This window comes from Colobus angolensis, unplaced genomic scaffold (assembly GCF_000951035.1).
Source record: "Colobus angolensis palliatus isolate OR3802 unplaced genomic scaffold, Cang.pa_1.0 Scaffold97, whole genome shotgun sequence".
Lineage (NCBI taxonomy): Eukaryota > Metazoa > Chordata > Mammalia > Primates > Cercopithecidae > Colobus > Colobus angolensis.
Window position 1 is genome coordinate 8,393,920 of NW_012123709.1, and position 25,570 is coordinate 8,419,489.

A 25,570-nucleotide genomic window follows, 5' to 3' on the forward strand; every position below is an offset into this window, starting at 1 on the left:
GTTTCAACGTGTTAGCCAAGATGGTCTGTATCTCCTGACCTCATAATCCGCCCGCCTCGGCCTCCCAAAGTGCTAGGATTACAGGCATGAGCCACCACGCCAGGCCAAATAAGGCACATTCTTGAAGTGACATTATCTTTGTCAAAGCTGCTGAGTGCCAAAGCCAGGCCATCCTCTGGGACTCTGTTTACATTGGTTCTTCTGAAGAGGTTTGCTTGCTCTCTCAGTTTCCAAACACATCGGGAAAAAAAGGCTGAAATTTAGTATTTCTTTTAGTGTTTCCCACCCTTTAAGGGAGAGTGAGCAAGCAGCACCTCACCAATCCTCAGGGAGAGAGGCAGGGAGGGCAGTGGTTAGCTCCGGTTTCGAGGTGAGAAAATCGAGGCCCACAGGAGGCTGATGTATTTTTCTCAGGCCCTGCAACAACCACCAGATTACTCTTGCCATTCTCTGAAACTGCACCAGGATTTGCAATATGTTAATCTTGCAGTCTAGACTCCAGGTAATGCCAGAGGTGTGAGGTGTTCCATGAAGCACAATAACTGGACTTCAGTGTATTTTGCTGGAAAATGAAAAGATAAGTTGTTCCTCTAAATATTAGAAATGAAAGACTCTCCCTTCCCCATGAATGCTCAAATAAATACGTATCTGTATAGAAGGTAAGCTTAAGAAAGAGAAAAAATAATCACGCGCCCTCCCTGGGATGATGCATGTTATGTGTGATACAGAGGACAACTGTGTCTAAAGTAGAAAAGGGTCGGGGAGAACGACTCTTTTGTCTCTTAAATGCCTGTGTGATTGAGCATGAGCAACAGAAAGATGAAGCAGACACAGCATTTCACAGAAAATCAGGGGACCTGAATTCTAGGCCCAGCCCTACCCGTGAATAATGCCACGCAATCTTTCCAGGTCTCTGTTTTGTCATCTATAAAATGATAATTTGGGCAAGTCATCCTGTAACTTCCTTCCCATTCTAAAGTCCTGTGACTTTATGGGAAATGCATGGCCTGTTCCTATAGGTTATGTAACTCTACTTATGTATTCCTGTGCTGTAGTCAAAATAATTTTCATTTGAATTTAAAAAAGGTACATGCTATAGAGTGTACATTTGGTTTACCAGTATTTGGACTGCCATGGAAATAAGGGTTATGTGTGGGGCAAGAGTGGACATTGCCACTTTCTTCCCTTACCGGTTTTTCTTGACATTATGTATGTTTGGAATTATAATGGAGTCCCGTAAGAGATTACTGCAGTTATTGCCTTTCTCCACTTATGCACTTCCAGTCTTTTAATAACTGGGAGCCAAAATTCCCTGACCAGTAGTTTTAATTTGCATTAAAAACAGATTTATTCTTTACAGAAGCACAAAGAATTTATGGGACTCAGAGCTGCAGCTCCAGCTTGGATCTCGCCTAATCGTAGCCATGGAATCAATTAACAGTTCATCTGTGAAATGTGATAAAATCTTATGAGATACATATTGCCCAATAACTGAGAGCGAGATGAAAGTATGCTCCAGAATAGTAACGGAGCTTCAGGGTTTTACAATCGCCATTGAATAGAGTTCCATTAGAAAATCAGTATTCAGGATGGCCACAAAAAATAAAAAATAAAAAAAATAACCTGCTGTGTCTGAACAGATGATAGAGCATTGAGTAATAAACCCGGCCAGCCATTCCTGCTTTGATTAGTTTCCAACACCCTAGAAAAGAGGGTCATTTATTTAAGTGTTCTTGCTCATGGCAAATGAGCTTGTGAGGCTTGGGGTAGGTGGGGGTGAGGGGGAAAGATTGAGTTCAAAGCTATAAATTGCCGCAAAGCTAGTGCCTCCAAGAAGGGCTGCTTGGGAGGCCCAGGTAGTCTGGTGTGCAGTGAGCCTCGCTGGGATAGGTCTTACTGATATCTGGGAATCCACTCTGGAAAAATGAGACTCTTTACTGACCAGATTGGAGATCATTTTTCAAGATCAGAAATGGTTTTTCATCCAAAACTTGCTATGCCTACAACTCTATCTATTTTTATACATCGGTGGTTTGTATTCTTGTGTCGTATTAAGTTTTAAAAGGTAGCCCTCCTAAAGATCATATCATCTACATCTCTTATTTTACCCTTGAGAAAATTGAGAGTCAAAGATGCTGAGTGATTGGCCCAAGGTTACAAAGCCAGTATACACCAGAATAAGGATAGAATGGATTTTCTTGCTTTTCTGTGAAGCATTTGACAGATTAATTATTCCCAATGAGCTCTCGAACCAACTGCTGCTAATGCTGCAGTCAGCGTGTCATCAGCCTTGCATGTAATCACTAAACATAAAATGAAGAGCAGGGGAGAGACGGGGATCTGAGATGAAGAACTAACTCAAGATATTTTACCTACACAACCCCAGAAATTATACATGCTGATTTTATACAGATAAGATGTGCCCAGGAGCATCCCGATCAAGTTCTGTTTTTTGGCACATCAGTTTGAGCAAATAGATTTTCTGAGGCTTACAATAAACTTCAGTAACTATGAGCCCTCAGCTTCTGTGTTAGAGCATTAAACACATGGGAAACGGCCCCCAGCATCCCCCTCCTAATGGGTTTTAGTGTTGAGAATTTCTCACCCTCTACCTCATTCCATTTTCCCCCCTACCTGTTGCAGTTTTGAAACAACAGTAGGATATTTTGGGATGAAGCCAAAGTCTGGTGAGAAGGAGATCACACCCAGCTACGTGTTTATGGTGTGGTACGAGTTCTGCAGTGACTTCAAGACAATTTGGAAACGGGAGAGTAAAAACATATCTAAAGAAAGGTAAGGTTCAAATAAAGATTTGAATGCCTCCTTCAGGAGCTTCGGAAACTGCACTCTTAAACCTATCAAAATGTGTCTATCACACGTGTCAATGTTTTCTTTCTGATCAAGTGGTCATCGGGAAAGGACTTTTGCCTCAGGGATCGTAGGGAAATTCGGGGAAAGCTTGCTGTCCACACGGGCAGGTATGTTCACATGATCTGATAAGTTACACTTTCTTAACCCCTTCCAATTACTAGCTAGTAAATGAAAGGAGGGTTGTGCTAATTTGCAACAGATTGCTTCTCTGTGTATTTTCATGTTGGCCCGGGCTAAATGAGGCAGCCTTGCTGTCGCAGACAGTATAGACAAATAAAAGTGAATGCTTTCCCCATTAATATACTGAACTTGCATCAAAGGAAAATCTCTGTGACTCAGGCCACACTTCACACAGCGTGGAAGCCCCACATTGGATTTACAGCGCCACTTCTGACTCCCTGTATCCTGCTGCGGACATCAAACTGCGTGCCGCTCGGCCTCATTGCAGCCCCCGATTTTATTAGCTGGGGGTAGAAGAAAAACCTCAACTCTGAATATAGACGAGGTGTGTGTGTGTGTGTGTTCGTTTTCCTTAGAGAGACTGAACTTGCCCCTATTTATCGGAAAAAAGCATTTCTGCCTGATCATTTTTGTGATTGGGTTCCCACTGTTCTGGAAGGGGTGTCATGGATTTAAACTTCAAACAGGTCTTACTGCTACTCCTGTGGAACAGATGTATAAGAATGGCATTCAGAACAGAATGGACGGAGACAAAAAATTCCTCAGCATAAGGAAAATGATATATTTAATTACAGCATCTGCATTTTACTAACCTTTGAGGCTTGACATTCCATAATTCAGTATTTTTGTTCTTCACTGGGTAATCAAAGAAAAGATACATACATAATATATTTGTAGACACATCACAACCTACTCTAATATATTTCACCTTAAAACACTAGTAAGAGGATCAAAATTGTGAGATTTTTGACCTAGTATTAGTCTCCGAGTATTTTCTCAGGGAGCTAAAAAAAGAAAAAGGCCTTCTTTCTTTCCAGGGAAGTTAGCTTTAAAAACGTTTATCAACACATCTTCCCATCATTACTTCTTTGGGAACATGGGAATTAAACTGAATCTATCCATTACGTAGATAAAACTGAAGCAGAGAAAAGTGCCATTGTTGAGAAAATAGGTCGTTGATAATAACATGAAAAAAATCCTAAAAATCTTGGCACCAAACTCGTAGCTCTTGCCCTGCAATCACTTACTTAGCCTTTTAAAGTAAGCTAAAATAAGTTTCTCTGGAATCAATTCTCTTACAAAAATGCTATTCTTATAGTAGCATAGGAGCTGGCCAGTCTGCCCTCCAGGTCCACACACCTTGAGGCTGGGACATCCAGCAGTGGGCCTGGAATGGACAGCCTTTGCTTAAGAATTTGCACCTCAGATTTTGAGCACAGTCCTTAGTATATTTGTCCTTGGGGCCCTAAAAATGGTCTAAAACAAAAGACTAACAGAGAAGGCAATAAATTGCTTTATATGTTAATGATCTTCTGTTGAAATACTGAACTGTATTCCAAATTAAAAAGTGTTCTCTATCATAGAAGTTAGAGCAAAGAAATTGTGACCCTGTCATAGAGGTGGTATCCAGAAGTCCTTCAAAATGACAGTATCTCTGATTCCCAGCCACGGGCATTTGTGGCATTGCTTCCTGGGTGCAGCTGTTGAATTGCCTGCTTCACACTCTGTAAACCATCCCCTTTACAGGGTCATGACCTCACAAGACCCTTTTCGGTTCTTCTCATTTCGCAGTTTCAGGAGACCCTTCCTTCCAGCCATGCTGTGTGAGGATGGATCACCAAGGTTTCTACCCTAAAACAACATCTCTGAACGTTGATGATGACTAATAAAATATTTCTGGAGGCAGCAGCATGGTTAGGAAAATCTGTTTGTTAAGAAATATTAGCACATTATGTGTATTACTGCTCAACCATTTAAACAAACTGATTACTATCCAGGGTTTTCTTAAAATCCTGAAGTGAGAACTTTGTTAGTGTTCTCTGTCTGCTAAAGATTTTAGCTTCTTGCCTGTTAGAATCACACATTCATTATGGTAAAATAAGCAAATTAACTGTAATTTTTCTATTATAATTAAATGAGAAACACTATAATTGCTTTGTTTTGACATCTATTGAATGATATTTGATATTGTAGTTTCAATTATACTTTTCCCGGAAACCCAATATATCCCAACAACCCTAAGCATCAGGAGGCAACATAACATCATTAACAAGGGCATCCTAGAAAATAAAATTCATAGCCAAAATAAAAACCTGATAATGTGTAATTATAAAGAAAAGAACTAGCGTGGGATCTCATCAGAAAAATTCAACTCACTTAATTTTTAAATATATTTGAAGGCCAACTAAGTGCTCAAAATCATTGGAAAAATTAAGTATCAGTAGTAGCATTTTCAGAGGGACAGGTTTCATGGAAAGTAGTGTTTTGTTTAAATTCTGCTTCCAAATGAAATGAAAGTGTTGAAAACTACCTAGGCCACTCAGGGTTAATTTGAGGTGGTGGAGAATGTTTACTTTTCCTATTTAGGATAGTTTTCATGAGTACACATTAGTTTGATGCAAAATTGAGATGAACTCATCTTCATAACAAGATAACAACTTCCCCTCGTAAAATCCAGAATAATCTCTAAACATACAAATGACCACATAAAAATGTGCTAAGTTCTTGTGCCTCGTGAGTGAACAATAACCTTATTAAAACTGGTGTCAGAGCACAACTCTGTGGTTCAGTAGAGGAAACAGGGCTTCACTGGGGCATATGGTTCACCTGGAGATGAACTATATCTTTGGAAGAGCAATCTACTGTGTCATGGTATATGAATGGCTTTCAATTTTCCTTGGCATTCAAGCCAGTCTTAAGCAAAACAGCAAACTTCTGAGCCCCGGCACAAATCTGAAAGCGCCAGTTTCTAGACATGCAGTCTGTGACCCACTCAGTCATTGTGCTGCCCCTGGTATCAGGACTCAGCTTTCAGTGAAGCATCCCAGGTCCCTTCTCTTATCCCTTCTGAATACATGCGGGGCTGAGCAGTGTGAAAAAGACCTGGAGACAGAGAGCTGAAAATAGGCGTTTTTACCCTTCATCCCCCCCCACCCCCACCCCCATTAATTGGCTCTGTGATCTTGGGCCAGTCACTTAATCACCGGGAACCCAGTTGTCACATCTGTAAAATATATATATTAGGATGAAGCAGGAATGAAATGGTGACTGTGAGCTCTTCTAGCTCAAAATCTCTATGAATCTAGAAACTACTGTTGTAATTTTCTGAGGAACTGGGTGTTTCGCTTCTGCCACACTGCCCCTCACCTTTGCTCTTGAGCTATAGGGACTCTGTTGGAGGATATTTCAAGCAACGACTTGCAGGTGAGTTGGGAGAGAGATTAGGTGCCAGGAAGAATCTTCACTGCCCTCTTGAAATTGGTAAACGTCTATAGCTGCCTTGCCTCACCTGAACCCCCAGTTCTTCTCATAAAATACTAATGTTGGCCTTTGTTTTGTTTTCTTTTGAGTTACTCAGGCTAGAGTGCCATGACGCAATCACAGCTCACTATAGCCTTGACCTCCTGGGCTCAAGCGATCCTCCTGCCTTAGCCTACTGAGTAGCTGGGACTACAGATGTGCGTCACCATACCTAGCTAATTTTATTTTTTATTTTTGTAGAAACGGCGTCTCACTATGTTGCCCAGGCTGGTCTCGAACTCTGGGCTCAAACAATCCTCCTGCCTTGGCCTCCCAAAGTGCTGGGATTACAGGCATGAGCCACCACGCCCGGTCCTAATGTTGTTCTTGAAGATCACATTTTTTTATGGAGCGTGGACACAAAATATTTTTTTCTCTGCTCATCTATATCCCAACATTGCATTTATGATGTATCATAATCCAAGGTTTATTTTATCCTCAGAAGCAGCTTTGCCTCACTTTTACCTTTTCACACACTTTTGTATTTGTACCTCCTGATATCCAAACATTCAATGAATTTTTGGTACACGCATTTCTTCCACCTGTTGAATCAATAGATTATCCAAGTATATGCATAACTGCAAGGAGGTAACCTAATTTTGCTGATACCTTTATTGGCTCTTCTTTACTCTTTTTTTTTTTTTATTTTTTTATTTTTGGCTCCTTAATTATTCTGTGTGATAGGACCCTTGCTTACAAAACATTCCACCGTTTAGGATATCCTAAGACTGCCCCCACCTATGCCCACTCATGCACACAAACCACTGCCTCCCACAAAATGAGCTGTGAATTTGCAAAAGGTACAGAAGGCCTCAGGGAGTCATGACTTCAGGAATAAAGTCTGGACACATAATTCACCCTGAGCCAAAGCAAACTTTCAAAGTGCCATTTAGAAACCCCATAATGGGTAAGTAATGAGTGAATTAGAAGTTTGGTGAATTTTATGTGAAATGAAAATAAGAAATTTCACTATACACATAGCTCTACTTTACACCATAGGGGAATGGATAGTTACTTTGTTTTTTCTTTTGGGGGCGGGGGCTGTTTTTTAAATTACCCAGCCACATACCAATAGGGTTTTTGTTTTAAATATATTACTTGCTCTTATTATGGGTGATTATGGAACTGCTGTACCCTTGACAGAAGATAGTTCAAAGCTGTTGTGAGGCTATCCTGAAAGCTGTTCTCAGAGCTCCCTACTGCTCAGGTCACTTCAGGACCAAGAGCTGGGGACTTGGAGACGCTGTCACTCAATCCGCAAACCACTGACTGCAGGGTAGGCACTATGGGAATTCTTCTCTTTACATGATAAACTTATTCCTAGAAAAAGCTACATAAATCAAATTTTTATTTATTGAATTCTGCTTTACTACTGACATACATACATGATAATTTTAGCAACTTGTAACATGTTAACTTTCTTTTCCTTGCCCTGTGTTATGTAGTTAAATGGCTTGTATTCATTTAACCACTAAAGAGCTGCTTATTTTTTAAAATCCCGTAATAATACAGTCACCCTCTAATTAATTGGCAAAACTTTGAATTTTCCTAAATCACATTTAAAAATGGTTCTGTGCAAATACACAAACAGTAAATGCCCCAAGACCTAACAGATAAACAGAATTACCATAATCACAAAGAATAGCCAGGCACAGTAGCTCATGCCTGTAATCCCAGCACTTTTGGAGGCTGAGGCGGGTGGATCACCTCAGGTCAGGAGTTCAAGATCAGCCTGGCCAACATGGTGAAACCTCGTCTCTACTAAAAATACAAAAATTGGCTGGGCATGGTGGCACACACCTGTAATCCCAGCTACTCAGAAGGCTGAGGCAGGAGAATCACTTGAGCCTGCGAGGCTAAGGTTGCAGTGAGCCAAGATCGTGCCACTGCACTCCAGCCTGGGCAACAGAGTGAGACCCTGTCTTGAAAAAGGAAAAGAAAAATCACAAAGAATGAAACCTGCTTATTCCCCAAGCAATAAATTTAAAACTATATCTGCAAAATTGAAAATATGCCATGAATAAGGAGAGAGGATAAACTAAAAAGCTGTAAGAATTACAGGATCATTGGTTTAAAAAAACTATACACATCTCTTGGCCCTCTCTTCTCTGAAAGAATCATCCCATCTCTTCTTTTCCCTTCTAACTTCTTTTAAAAGAATAATTTACGTTTATTTCCTTATTTCCTTTTACATACCACACACTCCTTCCTGTCTCGGTAAGGATAACGTCTTGGCTGCCATAACAGAGACCAAAATAACTGTTGCTTAAACAAAGGAAAAATTAATTTTCCTCTGGCATAACAATCTGAATGCAAGGAGTTTGGATGTCAGAAACCCAGTTTTCTTCTCTTTTGTGGCTGCCATCCTTAAGGTAAGGTCCTTATTCCCAAGGTGTAAGGGGGCACACGTCAAGTCTACCACCACCACTGCTGATGAGTTCCTGCCAGTGGGAGGAAACTGCACAGCCTTTCCTTTTAATATTAAATAGCACGAACTGGAAGGTGCACACGTCACTTCCACTTTATCCCGCTGGGCAGAACTTAGTCTCATGGCCATACACAAGGGAGACCAGGAAATGCATTAGCTGGGAGCCATGTCTCCGCTAAAGACTCATGGTTTCCATTACTAAAGGAAGCAGGAGAACTGCATATTGAGACTGTTACCAGACTGTATCAGATTTCCTAGATGTGAAATCAGATGACTCCTCCTAACTCTTTGCCACTGCTAGTTTTTCACACTGATGGTGGTTTCCTCCATCTCGAAATGCCTCATTGCTCTGATAGTATATTCAGTCTCTCTACAAAGGTGACTACTCCCCTTCATCTCCCTCCTTAACTCCTCTGTTTCTTCTGTTCCTTAAGTGTGAACCTTCCCCAAGGTAAAATCTCAGTGTTCCTCTTTTCTACTCTCTACTCTCTGTATAGCTAGTCCCAGCTGTTTTCACAGCTTCACCTATCACCTCATTCCCAAGGCCTCCCAAGTTTTAGACCTAAATTTCCTACTGCATACTAAACGATATACCCAACCTTCATCTGCAATTCAGTATGTCTCCGTTGGAAATTATTCTATCTCAACTAAGGCCTATTCCTCTTAGGCTCCGTAACTTTCAATTGCAACACGATCCTCCTCCTCGTAGCAAAAGGCAGGCTGGAAATGAGAATGATCTTTACTGCTACAAAATTTATTTTTCATCTATTTCTGACTCTTTACAGTTTTGCCCCCTTCATAGTGATTGTTCTTGACCCTGTATTTGAGGTGTCTCTGCCCTAACTCAGTAGTCTGTCATGTCTCACTGGGATTATTGAAACATCCTCCTCACTCTTCTGTCTGCCGAGAGGTTTTCTGTTTCCTCTTTAAATGTCCCTGAATATTGCATCCAGTTATCTTTCCAAAACAGAAGTTAGATCATGTTTATCTCTTTAAACATAGTCTGTGGTTTTCCATTGCTCATGAAATAAATGAAAGATAATTAGCCGTGGTTGGTACTTTAATTTGTTAACATACTGAGTTCTCACAACAGCCCTGGGAAGAAAAATAAAATTAAAAAGGTTTATTGCTATTTCACAGCTAAGCATGAGAGAGTAAATGGATTTTCAATATCATAGTTTCATTAATAAACAGAATGAGGATAAGAACCTAGGTCTTCTTTTTTTTTATGCTAAAGTTGAGTTCTTTAAAGAACTTCATACTCTCTCCCAAATTATAGCATGCCCTCTGAGAACCTGCCCTAAACCCACTCTCCAGCCTCATTTCCTCCCTGCACCTCATCCCTCCCTGCACCTACTGTGACCACTCACTGTCTCACACCTACACTTTCTTTCCTTGTGTTCTCATTGGATAATTTCTTCATACCGCATTGCCCCCCATTATTTCCTGCTGAGCAAAATAGAGTCATCCTTCAAGGACTGCCTCCAGAAACCAGGTTCTGTAGAAATTTTCTGAAATCTCTCTTAATAAAAGAATTAGCTTTTCCTATGAGTTCTGACGGCATTTTCTTCTTACCGTCCTTTAGCATTTAACTCATTCCAGCTTGTCATTTTAGCAGTTGATGTGTATCTTTCCACTTCTAGGACACAAGCCTGTTGTTTGCTGTGTCTTGTATGGTGCATTCTCCAGCACACAGCTGGATAGTGAAAGAGCACTGAAGATCCTGGCTGGTGTAAGAGTTTGGAGGAAGAAATGATCCAAAGGAAATGTGGAAGCTACAGGGAGCTTTGAGGAGACACTTAGCCGTAATCGGGACCACCCTAAGCCGAGAGTTTTAGAGGAGATTCAGAAGCCAGTGGGGTAGTGTTAGAGATCAGCAGCTCCCAAACCTGGCAGATCTCCCAAGTCACCTGGAGGTCATTGCAAAACTATAAACAGAGCTACTGAATCAGAATACCAGAATGTAGAGTCTAGAAATCTGTGGTTTTAGAAACTCCCCACAGAGAGGGCAGAGCAAGAACACATTTTGCGTTTAGTTTCCTTAATAAATACCTTGGCTTCACCATTCTGTTGTTTACATGTACCAGGTAAGCTTTGGAGATGAGAGATTGACACCTTCCTAGTGATTTCTTACCTTCAGCCAAGTTTAGAAACTCCTGAGCTCAGGTGATCTTGCAGTTGTCTTCCAACCTGACTTCCTGCAATTTGAAGTAGAAAATGAGCTGGGCATTGACAGAGCAGATGAATTTGGCTACATAGACCTGGGGGTTTACATTATAAAGATGCGAACTTGGGTGACTCAACACACTTTGGGAGGAATCACACGCAGTGTTATTCCTGGGATCAGCCTGACTAACTGCCCTCTTTCCTGTGCTTCCTTCTTTGAGTGCTTGGTCTACTCCAGTCTCTTGTGTATTTGCGCATTCCGATAATATAAATTTGCAGCACTTAATTTAAACACATAGAATCATGTGTCACTTAACTGGTGGGATACATTGTGAGAAATGCATTGTTAGGTGATGTCATCATTGTGCAAACATTATAGAGTGTACTTACACAAACCTAGATGGTGTAGCCTACTTCACACCTAGGCTATATGGCATACCCTGTTGTTCTTAGGCTACAAACCTGTACAGCAGGTTACTGTACTGAGTCTAATTGTAACACCATGGTATTTGTATCTAAACACAGAAAAGGTACTGTAAAAATATAGTATAAAAGATAGAAAATGGTACACCTGTGTAGGGCACTTAGCCGTGGATGGAGCTCACGGAATTGGAAATTGCTCTGGGTGAGTCAGTGAGTGAGTGGTGGGTGAATCTGAAGGCCTAGAATATTACTGTACCCTATTTTTTTATGTTTATAACTAAACACTGTACATTTAGGCTACACTAAATTTATTTTTATAATAAAGTAATGGTGCCACAACATGATGGTGGCTATGACTTCACTAGGCAATAGGAATTTTTGACCTCCATTATAACCTTATGGGACCACCATCATATATGAGGTCTGTCTTTGACCGAAATGTCATTATGCAGTGTGTGACTGTACTTTATAATATTTACATAAAGGCATAATTTAAAAATATCTATTATGTCTTAAGTGATACACAAACTATGAAACTCAATTCTGGAAAAATTTACTGATCACATACTGTGTCCTTCATGAAGGGTTCTCCAATCTGTATGAGCTATCTTACCTCCAGAATTTTGAGGGTGTACTATGTCTTCAATTTTGGCGTTTCATGATTTGGTTTTTTATTTATTTGGTTATAAACACTTTCTCTTTTGGATAAATCACAGCCCCTAGAAGATAATTACAATGTCTTGTACTACTTTGTTTTCTCTGTAGCACCTTGTTTTTCCCTGTATATAGTAGATACTGAGTTAGTGTTTGTTGAACAAATAAATAATCACTGTGTGTGTGTTTTTTGTTGTTGTTTTTTTTTTTTTTTTTTTTGCCATGTTGAAACTGGTTGCAGGATTTGCTGTCTGCTGCTGATAGATGAAAAATCCTATGTATTTGGGTTTTGGTGGTAGAAGTCCCTGAACCTAACCCATATGGGTTGCTTCTTCCCAAGAATCTAAAATCTTAATAGCTTTGTTAAAGAGAACAGACATGTTCAGAACAAGAAAGATTAGTTAATGGAGTAAAACAATCGCCAGGTCTGTTCTTGACTGTATTACTTTCAATTTGTTTAGAAAAAAACACGGAAGTGGAGATCCTTTGGATTCATGGCTATGCCAAGCCGCAAACCTCTTTGGAGCTCAAATCAAAACCTTAGAGCGCATCTGTCCACACTCTATTTCCCTAGCTTGGCAGAGAACAATGGAAACCTAAAGTATGTCTCCTTCGTTCAGCCTAGAATATTTCTAAATTACTTATCTGTGGGACTCCTGACAGCTCCTGCCTTGGGCAGAGATGCAGCAGGGGGCTGCCTGGGTAGGATGATTTGAGGGGCGCCAGAGAGGCTCCCTACTCCAGACAGTCTTCCCTGTTTCCTCACCCTTTTGTTCCAGTCACCCGTGCAAACAGGCTGTCAGTGCTAGTTTTTGGTGAGACTCCATAGGTGGTATAGGTTTCAAAACCAAAAGGGGGGGAGTTGGCATCTGCTAGCACGTGCATGTCTTCATTATCAGGATTGGAAATGTCTCCCAAAGACTAATGCATTTCAATTAAATTTGCGAATTTATGACACAGGGCTGATTTCAGTTTTCAAACTGTCTCCCAGACTACTCTCCCTAAATGAGGAAATGAATGCGATGCTGTTACCTTTCACTCTGCACCTAAATCGCTAGGTCGGCTCTGGGTGTTATGTCTACTAAGTGCAGAGTGATTGGCTTTAACTGATCATGCATTCCAGGGCCAGTCCAGGGCTCCCCAACTTCAACTCCCCTGTGGCCCCGGGGAGAAGCTCTGCAAACGGAAGAGGCCTTTGTTCTGCAATTAATCACTTGAAGTCAAAGTATGTTTGGGTACTACAAGTGATAGCTCAAACAAAACTATGAAGTGGCTGATCTGTGTAGCTGGTGCAATGCAGTCTTTAAGAGAAGGTTTTTTACTTTTAAATAGGAAAATAGCTTTAGGAAAATAGCTTAGGAATAGAGTAGGGAAAATTGTCAGATTTAGATTTGACAAAGTACACAATTGGACAAAATAGAAGTGATATGCTAATTTGTCATGGAATTTTGTTTTGTTTTGTTTTTTTAAGAGACAAAGTCTCACTCTTTTGCCCAGGCTAGAATGCAGTGGTGTCATCATAGTAACCTCCAATTCCTGGGATCAAGTGATCCTCCTGCCTCAGCTTCCTGACTAGTTAGGACTACAGGCACACATCATCATGCCCAACTCATTTTTTTAAAAAGCATTTTTGGGGGTCTTGCTATATTGCCCAGGCTGGCCTTGAACTCCTAGCCTCAAGCAGTCCTCCTGCCTCAGCCTCCCAAAGCACTGGAATTACAGGTGTGAGCCACCACGCCCAACTGGAATATGTTTTAAAGGCTAAATTCTGGTGTGTTAGGAGCTAAGCCTGAGATTACTTTGTGCTCATATTCTTTCTTTTCCTGCTAGTCTGTTTTATCATGGCTGCTAGTGAAACTGACCTGGGAGGCACAGGCAATGCCAGAGTGGTCAGAGCCACAGGTCAGATGGAAGAGTGTGTCTGTCTAAGTATGTGGCCCTGTTGGCCTGCCTGGGATACATGAACTTGGGGTTATTGTTTATGGCTCTTTTCTCTTAGTTTTATTTTTCTACCCTTTGAAAACATTCCACATAGGCTAGTCAATGATGTTTTCATCAGCTGCTGCAGCAAGGAAAAAATTTCCCTTTAAATTGAGAAATTAATGAGTTTGGTTTTTTTTTTATTATTATTTCTTTTCTTACTAACAGTAGAGAGTGACTTTACTTATTTCATTGACTTTTATAGCAATGAACCATGTGCGATAGTTATGTCAGGAATTCGGAAACGCCTCATGAGTGAATGTTGTCAAGAAGGATAGAAATGAGAGTGGTTCTCACAGCCCTGGTCAGGTCTCTGTGATCGCACTTATTTAGAACCAAAGTTGGACGTTAGTCCCTTTTCGCCTGGAGAAGCAATTTGACTCTGTGAACTGGAGTCCGTACCTTGTGTAGACTCGAGGAGTATCAAAAGACCTGAACAAACTACGTAGAGTGGACAGAACCTTACTTCTGATGTTCAGGCTACCAGGCGGTGGTTGGAGGGATGGCTGGACTCAGCCATATCCCTCTGAAAGCATATTTAAAACAGCCCTTACGGCGTTAATACCATCTATGCTTCAGGTAAGCCTAATGAGGAAAAGATGAAAATGTTGCCCTCAGTCTTCTCTATTCAAAGTGCCATAAACCATATGATATTGAGCTTTCTGAGGTAAGAAAGCCCTTTCCATGATGCCCCGAAGTCTATATGCTATTCCCTGTGTCTTGGCCTGATGTGACTTAGTTCAAAGCTGCAAGGAGATCATGGCAAAGGATTGACTATTCACTCCTTGTTGTATTTCATCCTTGAAGCTCTTTATACCCCTTTTCTGACTTTTTCTTCTGAAGGGAGACCGTAAGAGTGTCATTATTTGCTCATAGAAGCTGTCCCTGGTAATGATTGGTAAGGCAAAGCTATGTTGGGTAGTCAGACCGGTGAGTCATTTATTTTACAGGTGTGATCTTCAGTGAGGGCCAGTACCTTTTCTGTACCACGGAAACCTTATTCACCATTCCAAAGGATCACAGGCCAGAATTGACTGAGCTAGTGGCAAAAATGTGTTTTTTGCATGTTCCTTTGTTTATCATGTTGCTTCATGTATTTCTGAACAGTCATGAGAATGAAGAGCTCTTGCAGTTATTAGAGAGATTCTGAACTCCTGTCTTTACATTTAGTGGTGCAGCACTTGGACCTTCAGTTTTTTTCATCCTTTTTTTTAGGGAATGTGGACATTCCCTGTGTCATGCTGACTTAAAGGCACATTACCTGTTGGCGCACATATGCCTCTAGCCTGTAGAAAGCCTACAGTAGGCCATAGGCTCTCCCAAAAGATGAGGCTGTAACAGTGGGGAGCCTAAATCTCTAAAAAGAAAGGCATGCTACTTTTTGAACATAGTTCACCTGGCTGCCTGTAACCCCTGCTCTCTGATGAGTTGAAGAAAAAAAAATGATTTTGTAGTGGTTCTAATGTGAAAGCAAAGGTTACAGTCAACTTCTTTGTCTTTCTTTTTTTTTTTTTTTTTTTAGTTTTTTGAGACGGAGTCTCACTGTGTCACCCAGGCTGGAGTGCAGTGGCATAATCTCAGCTCACTGCAAGCTCCGCGTCCCGGGTTCATGCCATTCTCCTGCCTCAGCCTCCCAAGTAGCTGGGACTACAGGCGCCCACCACCACACGCGGCTAATTTTTTGTATTTTTAGTAGAGACGGGGATTCACTGCATTAGCCAGGATGGTCTCAATCTCCTGACCTCGTGATCCGCCCGCCTCGACCTCCCAAAGTGCTGGGATTACAGGCGTGAGCCACCGTGTCTGACCAGGTTATAGTCAACTACAGAGCCAAGAGTAGGCAAGAACATCTGAGGACATGACTCACTTTCCCGTCTCATACTTGTGTCTTTCCTCAGTAGTTGGCAGCACTTGGTATTTACCGGGGCTCCCAGTAACTCCTTAGGGAGCATAGGCATGATAGAAGGAGGAAAAGATTAAGTTTTCAAAAATTTTACTGAGACATTTATGAATTGAGAATATGTGTGTTCTTTCTCTGACATGTTTGTATGTTTTTTTCCTATATATCCAAATTATTTTGTAAGGATTGCCATATAACCTTTATTTATTTTTTTATTTTTATCAATACAGGAGGTACATGGATTTGTACAGGTTTGTTACACGGATATATTTCATAGTGGCAAGGTTTGGGCTTCTAGTGTATCCATCACCCAAAGAGTGAACCTTGTACCCAAAAGGTTATTTGTTGACCCTCACTGTCTTCCCACTCTCCCCCCTTTCTAATAATCCCCAGTGTCTGTTATTTCCCTCTATATGTCCCTGTGTAACCACTCTTTAGCTCCCGCTTATAAGTGAGACCATGCAGTCTTTGATTTTCTCTTTCTGAGTTATTTCACTTAGGATAATGGTCTGCAGCTCCATCTATGTTGCTGCCATGGACATGATTTCATTCTTTTTATGACTGCATAGTATTTCATGGTGTAGGTGATCCACATTTTCTTTGTCCATTCACCTACTGATGGACATTAGAGCCGACATCTAGGCCAGAAACAAAAACAAGTCCACAAACGATGAGGAGGTTGAGCATGTATGCTGCTGGAAACTGTCTAACCAGCAAATTTTCTTTGATTAAATGCAAAAAGCCCTTACCTCCTAAGTGGGAGAAATAAATTCCAGACTTGGGACAAAGTTACATAACCTCACTGAGTCCTAGTCTCCTTTGGGCAAAGTAATGTGGATACTTTTCAGTATCTTGGAATCTATACATAAGATGACATGTGTAAAGATTTAGCACATTTGGGTGGCCTTGAGCATCTTTTCTTTTTCCTTATTTAAGACTCAGTCAGCTAATCGGTAACTGGAACTATACTTCTAAATGTTTTTATAGTTTTTTCCCAAGGATAAATGCAAAAAGCAATCATTTTATAACTCTGAGTATTTACTAAACATTTAAATTAAGGCAGAAAAACAAAAGTTATCAATGCACGTCATTTGTCACATAGATGCTTACTAAGAACTGACTTGTGCATGGTGCAGTGCTGGGTAAAGGAACAAGGAGAGGTCCCAAATATGGATAAGTCCTGCTCATTGTCCTCAAGTCATTCCAGTGGTTTAAGAAAAATAAGACACCTACTCAGTTCTAAGATGAAATGCCTTAAGTACCTTAAGAGAGGCACAAAGTGCTTTGTCACTTAAGAAAAGAGCAATTACTTCTGGCGAAGAGAGATGAAGGAAGCTTTCGTGACTTTGACACTTAAGCTGTAAACAGAAGAATGAGAAGGATTTGAATGCATGGAAATGACTCAGACAGTCATTGAGGGAACAGTAAAAGCAAGATGCAAAGGTGAGAAAAAGTCATGTGCAAAGAGTGTAAGGCGTTTGGGTGGGTCGTGGAACACGTGGAGTGAGGTGAAGGAAAAGACGCTTGATCAGTAACCACATATAGTACTTGCTTTAATTTTTATAGCAACAGTGTTATTAGGTGTGGTATTATTCACACTTTTAAGAGATGAGGAAATTGAGGTTCAGGGGATTACGTGACTTACCCAAAGATACTCAGCTAATTAAACCAGCATACTATGAATACAACAGATCTGAGTCTGAAGAGGTAAGATAGACAAGTAAACTAGGTTTATAATGGGGAGATTGGATTGCCAATCCAAAATCATAAGATTTTGGATCCTGTGATATAGTCCAGGAATTGGCAAACTGCAGCCAGATCTGGCCCACTACCAGTATTTGTCAATAAAATGTGTTAGAACACGGCATTGCCTGGTTGTTGATGTATTTGTCTGCTGGCTACTTTCACACTGCAACAGCAGAATTAATTTATTGTCCAGTGCACAAATAAGAATGTTGAATTCATTGTAACTAACCTGTGCATGTGGGCAGGGAGATGGGATTACTAAAAGTGTGTTTTCAGCAAATTGTATAACATTAGCTAGATAAAGAGCTAAGCTACTCAGCCACTTACAGATGCCAACAAATATGTGATTAATATTAAGCAAGGTATTTTTTATTTGAAGCATGGAAGAAAAAACATATTTTTTAAATGTCTGAGTTGATCTTTAAGTATTTACTATTTTGAAGATTCTTTGAAGAAATTTTAAAAATAAAAATACTAAAGATAACATACCACACCCATGTTCCCACCACCTAGAATTATAACTATTAACATTCATCATATATTCTTTAAGATTTTAAATTTAAAAATGAAGTCTTACAGATAAAATGAAATTCTACTTGGCATATTATTGCCAGTGTCATTCTCTTCCCAGATCTTTCTAGCAGTAACCTCTATCATGAAATTATTGAGTATCTTTCTAGTCTATTTTGAATACTTTTATACGTGTGTATCCGTATATAAATACAGATAGATGTTTGTATGTATGGGTTCAATTTAAAATTATACGCACAATGTAGCATACTGCCTGCAAGGTAACAATAGCAGCTTACATTTATTCCGCTATTACCACCTGCCTGGAGCTGCACTGCTGTTGCGGGACCCCACCACTTTCGGTCAGGAGTTTCCTCACTGCAGTCCCTTCTGCGGTTGCCAGAAAGTTGTTACAGGAAAGCAGTCTCGATCCAGACCCCGAAGAGAGGGTTCTTGGATCTCACACAAGAAAGAATACAGGGCGAGTCCGTAGAGTACAGGGAAAGCAAGTTTATCAGGAAAGCAAAGGAATAAAAGAACGGCTACTCCATAGGCAGAGCACCCTGAGAGCTGCTGGCTGCCCACTTTTATGGTTCTTTTTTGATGATGTGCTAAATAAGAGATAGATTATTCATGCCTCCCCTTTTTAAGATCATGTAGGGTAACTTCCTGACTATTGCTGTGACGTGTAAACTGTCTTGGCACTAATGGGAGTGTAACAGTAAGGATGACCAGAGGTCACTGCGTGGCCATCTTGGTTTTGGCCAGTTTGGGCCAACTTCTTTACTGAAACCTGTTTTATCAGCAAGGTCTTCATGACCTGTGTCCTGTGCTGTCCTCCTGTCTCTTCCTGTGACTTAGAATGCCTTAGCCATCTGGGAATGTAGCCCACTAGGTTTCAGCCTCATTTTACCCAGCTTCTATTCAAGATGGAGTTGGTCTGGTTCACATGCTTCTGACACTGTCTCAGTCCTCTCATTGATCCTATGTAGCATGCACTATTGCTTTCAAGTATTTTTTAGGAAATAAGGCACACAGAGAGTTCTCTTCTGTAGAGTCACACAGTTAGTAAGTGATAGGGCTGAGAATTAATTCTGCAGTCAGACTTTGGGGCCTGAGCTCTTGACCATCATCATAGATGGCCTATTCACTGTCACTGCAGGATTCTTCACTCTCTCAGTATCATGCCTCTGATACCTGTGCTGGTTGAATTCATAGATCTAGTTCATTCCTTCTCACTGTTATACCCTATTCTGTTGAATGAATACTGTACATAAGCAGCATTGCACATTGCATGGTAGTTAAGACCTATGAAATGGGAATAGTCAAAGTTCCTGTCTCACAGAGTTGTTGTGAAAATTAAGTTTAATTCAAATATGGTAGATAGAACAGCACCTGGTACAGATTAAGTACCCAATAAATGTTGGTATTTGCTATTGTCATATATATATTACCCGTTGAACGTATTCATTAGGATGTCTGCAGTTTTTCATGATTGCATATATTGCCAGAGTGAAAGCTCTGTGTCTGTTTATTATTATTTTTGGTATCTCCCTACAAGAAAACTTGATGGCTTGTAGAGTGTACATGCTTCCGGTTTTACTTGATATTGCCAAACCCCACTACACCAATTTCTTCTCCCTAGTGCACTGTGTGGCACCTCCCATTCCACTGCATCCTCACAAACAGTTAATATTGTCTAATTATTTACGTTTGCCAACCTGATGGGTAAGAAGTACTATCATGCTGAATTAACGAATTTTTAATAAATTTTCTTGACGTAGAATTTACATATTGCAAAATTCACCCTTTTAAAGTGTACAATTCGGTACACATTAGTATCACTTCACTACACAGTGGTTTTTAGTATGTTCACAAGGGTGTACAACCATTCCCTCTATCTGATTTTAGAGGAAATCGTTGACTCGTTAGCAATAACTCCCCATTTTCCCCTGCATGGGTAAACCCATGGTTTTGCTAATCTACTTTCTGTATGGATTTGCCTATTCTGAACACTTCATATAAATGGAGTCATGTGTTTTTGTGATTGGCTTTTTTCACTTAGCACAACGTTTTTAAGGTACATCCATGTCGTAGCATGTGTCCGCAAATTCATTCCTTTTTATGGCTCAATAATATTCCATTTTATGGATATACCACATTTCATTTATCCATCAGGTGATGGAAATTTGGTTGCTTCTACTCTTGACTATCACAAATAATGGCTCTATAAACATTCATATGCAAATTTTTATATAGACATCTTCTCCGTTTTCTTAGTTCTACATATATTTATGTACCTAGCAGTGGAATTGCTGGGCCATATGGTAATTCTGTGCCTAACATTTTGGAAAACGGCCAAACTGTTTTCCAAAGCAACTGTGTAATTTTACAGTCACATCGGTGTATGAGGGTTCCAGTGTCTTCACATCTTCATCTCTAGTATTTGTCATTGTCTGTCTTTCTGATTCTAGCCATCCTAGTGGATGTGAAGTGGTATCCCATTGTGGTTTGGATTTGTGTTTCCTGATTACCAGTGACATTGAGCATCTTTTTTACGTGCTTATTGACCATGTGTATGTCAGCTTTGGAGAAATGTCTATTCAAATCCCTTGTCCATTTTTAGAGGAGGGGGTATAATTTGTCTTATTTGAATTGTAAGAGTTCTTTATGTGTTCTGGACACAAGTCTCTGTTAGGTATATGATTTAAAAATATTTTTCCCATTCTGTAGGTTATCACATCTTAATTGATGTGAAATGGTGAATTTTAATATCTGTGGTTTCACATTTCCTCAGAACTTCATTCTGCTAAGTGGATCACAAGCCAGATAACATTGAAGTAAATAATGCTCTGTGCCCATGGTATTCCACCCAGCAGAAACTACCACATTGTTCACAATAACAGTCTTCAGCTGGTGAAGAAAGTTCAGTTTTGATAAAGCAGAGAAGTCTTCACACCTGATTAGGGTTTGAATTTAATAACAAAAAGCATTGAAAAAACATTTCAGTATTTTCAAATTGCTGATGGATTAATTCAAAAGCATTTGGGTTTATGTTTAACCTGCCTTAACTCTTTCTTCTTTCCTTTTCCCTCTTCCTTTCTTTTCCCTGTCTCCCCTGTCTTTTCCCTATTTCTATTTCAGATTGAAAATGGCTCAGGAATCAGTCAGCAAGTTGACTTCAGAGAAGAAAGTGGAGACAAAGAAAATCAATCCCACTGCTAGCCTGGTGAGATATATTTTTCAACATTACCTAACAATTGTCATGAAAATTGAGTTGCGCCCAGGAAGGACTAAAACTCAGAGAAGAAACGTAGTATCCAGAGTCTCAGTTCCCATCCCAGAGTAGCATATGGTTTAAAAAAAAAAAAAATAGTATGTGTGGGTGGAGGTACAAAACATAACTTTATATGTTTTTCCTGTAAACTCAACATAGGTCATTTCTGATAACCAAATTTTGTCCCTTGCCATTTCACATCCTTCCACACGCTACCCACAGTACAATCACCCTTATCTCAAAGTGTCTGCCTCTCAAAATGTTTAAATATACTCATTCTCTTCAGTTCCTTTTCTCCATTAAAGAAAGAGGCAGGGATTCTCCTGTTGATAGTTGGGAAATTTGAAGTGCAGAAAGATACAGGCTACCCAGAGTCACTTGGCAAGTGGTAACTAAAACCAGGACCAGATTCTGGGTCTCCTGACATCTCTCCCTGTGCTGGAAAGCAGCAGTCTCCCCAGTCTTCCTAGATTTGAGACTGCATTGTCCTCCAAAGTCCAGTTTTCAATAGAGATCACAATGAATCTCCACCCAGGTGTTACAATAGTCAGAAGAGCTACACGGTTGGGATCCCAGGATGTTGAGAATGAAATGGCCTGGGTTCAGAGCACAGCTGTGCCACTTAAATAGTTGTAAAACCTTAGTGAAGTTACTTTGTTTCTTTCTCTTCCATGAAAAGAGCGTATTACTTTTCCTTTGGGGTTATTTTGAGAAGACTGAGAAAAGACATGTAAAATGCCTAACACATAATAAGAGCTCAATAAATATTAGTTGTTTTTCTTGTTGCTGTGAATTTCAGCTGCTTTGGTTGACCCTGCAATGGGGGATGGTGATGAGTGGGGAATGGCGATGAGTGGGAAGTGGAAGCATCACCCTTCTGTCTCGGATTTTTCAAACCCTACCCTCTCTGGACCCTGATGTCCCACAACTACTTACTTTATCCTTTTAGATTATTAGTACTTTTTTGCTGGGTGCTTCAAATCCTTTGAAATTCTAAGTGGGATCTAAGTTATAAAGTGAGATTATTTCTGTTGATTGACCATGATGTTTCTCCCAGCAACCCCATGAGCAGCTAAATGAATGTTGCATGAGGCTGATGAAAGAAATGGAGAAGTCCAGGCTGCACAGCCTGGTCAGGTAAAGCGATGGTCGAGCACATGGTCCCTACCTACCCGGACATGTCCTCTGTGCCCATTTGATGGGATGTTTATGACATTCATTTGTATGATTTTCAGTGGCAATCGGCTGAACCCTGATTTTTATCTTCCTCCTTCATGAGCCTCTCCCTCTTCCTCCAGACCTTTTATTTGGGCTTCTATCCAGACTTTTACAGCCAAGCCTGTTCCCCCAAGGCAGAGAGAATAGGGTCAGCCATGTAGACAAAAGGGAAACAATGGGTTTACGACCTCCCCTGTGAACAAGCTCCAGTTGTGATCCTGGGCTTGTGGGGGTTGCTTATTTTATTGTCTGTACGGGTGGGTGGAAATTAGGGAAGAGCTTGTAAGCTGATTCCTGATTCAATTTCCCAAGTTAGGGATGGAGTCCAAATTTAGGATGGGTGTCGACAAATCATCAACTTAAAGTTTATATCTAGGCCAATTTAGTAATTCACTGCAACATCATATCTCATAGCTCATCAGCAGCCAAGGATCCATTCTCAAGGCTTCTCTCTGCATCTGCTCATTCCAAAAGAGTATACTTCTCCCTTTTCCACTTTAGCCTTCTATTTGCCCTTCTCTAAGAGCAGGTCCACCGTCCTTACCATACTCGTGTTTACTTCCCTAATGTCACAGATCCATGAGGGTCTGTGTTTCTGTGTAGTGTGCTCCTGTTTATTTTTACATCTTCCCAGCAGATGTCCATGTTCTTCCCTTTAGAAGGCAGTCCCTGAGGAGGAAGCTCAGCGAATGAAGAGCATAACATCCATGGCAAATCGGGAGCTTCTGCCATTCTGCAGAGACTAAATCTGGTCATCCCTCATTTTGCATGGCTTTCCTTGAGTTCTGCCAAGTTGATCATTGGCAGATACATTGAACTTGGAAACAGTACTTTTTTTCATACCTTCTTCAGCATTCTCTTAATTCCATCAGTGGGCCAAAGGTGGGGACAGAAGGGGTCCTTGAGTAATACTACAAAGTTAGGGTCTTTGTCACAAAAGAAGAGAACAGAAAAGACCACCCTGGCACGGTAAAGGCCCGTGTTTTAGATGGATGTAGTTGGTAGATTGGCTGGTTATTGATTTCTTTTTTGTTTGTTTTCTGGGGAGTAAGGGTGATAGGTAGGGAGGGGCAGATAACTAAGAGCTTAGGGAAAGAGCAGTAGAGGTACTCTCATTTCTAGGCCGTTTGGCACAATTCCGGAAACTCAGCATTCTAGACCAGAATTTGAGATATGTATCAAAACTTGCGAAAGATGAAAGAAATGATATGGTCAGTTTTTTTTTCTTTAACAGAAAGAAAGACTGCGTCAGAAGGAAGCCAGTGTGACCACCAACTAAGAGGAAGACACTTGGAAATGATGGCGCTGGAGATGGAGGACCGACCTTGCACGCATACTCTCTGTGACCACAAGGTTGCAGGACGTTCTTGAAAGATGTGTCACTAAATGTTTGTTTTGCTCAGCTCTTTCTGAGGTCGTCGGCAGAGAGTGCCCCATGCCTTCTTTAAGAAGTCCCTCATTCAGCCAGGGGAACAATGGAAAACTATTCTAAGGGAACATTGCAGAAATATTTGATGGCTGTTTCTTGTCGAAGCCCAAAGTCCACTCTGTTGTAAGACCAGAAGAAATACCACAATTTCTCCAAAATTTTTTTAAAAGCTGAGATTTCCAGCTTTATAACCAAAGCTTGATACATGTCACACTGTCACAGAGGAGAGAAAGGATCATTGGGGACAGTTGCCTTGGGAGAGTTCCAAGTCTTTGTCGGTACACACTGCTGTTTTGATTATTGGTCTTAGTTTTCATCCTGTTGCAGCAAAATCCTGCAGCATCTTTCTCTCCAATGTTGCAACTCACCAAAACTATTTTTGAAGAGGTCCAAGAACACGTATTTTCCAGACTAGAAAAACGATTTTTTGTTGTTATGGTTTACATAATGAAAAAGAGAAAAAACAGAATCGTGCCTGGGTGGAGAGAGGGAGACATACAGCCATAAACTTCATCCTGGAGAACAAGTTACCATGCAAGGAGTTGATGTCAGTTATTGAGTGAGGCCCATTCTTGTTTTTACATCAGTCCTTAGTGGTTTTCTGGGCCAGCAGAGATTCTGCATCCCAACTCCCTGGAGAAACTGTAATACCTGAGCAAGCATAACCTTGGGGTCAGAGAACCTGCTTGGACAAGAGACCCAGCGGCAGAGCACCTTTCACATTTTGGACCGTTCATGATGGGCGATGTGTTGACATGCAGCTGAGTTCTACATCATGTCCTGTGACTTTGCAGCTGCACCCCCCCACCCGACTGTCCCCAGGAGGCAGTTTCCAGACAGGAGAGCAAATGCAACTCACAGCCCCCGCTCATGACCTTGGCTGATAGGCATGTGAATTAGGGTGAAGCAGGACTCTTTAATGTCCAAAAAAAAAGGGCAGAAAAAAGGTTCCTTACATGAAAATGAAAAGAAGGTAATTACATTAATAGAAATCTTCAGGTGGAGTATTATTCATAGGCAGCTTTTTCTGACCCTGGCTCTCGAGTCACATAAGGAAACCACCTGGGACCTCTCTGACACTTTTGTCCTTAAGCCGCCTCTCTGAATTTATGTCGTGAGGGGTGAAGAAAGAGGTGAGGGATGAAGAAAGAGGACTGGAGATGAGTTGAGAATATGTTCAAAGACTCATTTTAGGCCTTGAAGAAAGAGAGGCTGAGCTTTCTCCTCCAGTTGGTGGAGGACAGTCCAGAGATGAGCAGGAATCTTAAATTTCTTCCCAATCTAGCCATCACATGTGGCCTGCCCCTTGCCCCAGCATCTTTCCAAAACCCTTGGACTTGCCAGGTGCCTAAGCATCTTCCCAGGATACACCTGCCCGCCAGCAGCCCCTCAGGAATGCTTCTATAATAGATCCAGTAATGAAAACAGCACCATATCCTAATCTTAATGTCAGCTTCGGGAATGAAGACCGTGGTCAGGATCAAATCA

At 40.8% G+C, this 25,570-nt stretch overlaps 1 protein-coding gene across 1 annotated transcript in view; it reads left to right on the forward strand.

The window, feature by feature from the left end:
- Positions 1–24,750, forward strand: part of FMN1 (formin 1) — a 385,253-nt gene extending 360,503 nt beyond the window's left edge. The window contains exons 17-19 of the mRNA XM_011932729.1: positions 2,644–2,793; positions 21,303–21,387; positions 23,888–24,750. Of these exons, the coding sequence (XP_011788119.1) occupies positions 2,644–2,793; positions 21,303–21,387; positions 23,888–23,932 (280 nt within the window). The 3' untranslated portion in view covers positions 23,933–24,750. The remainder of the gene's footprint in view (positions 1–2,643; positions 2,794–21,302; positions 21,388–23,887) is intronic.
- The last annotated feature ends 820 nt before the right edge of the window (positions 24,751–25,570 follow it).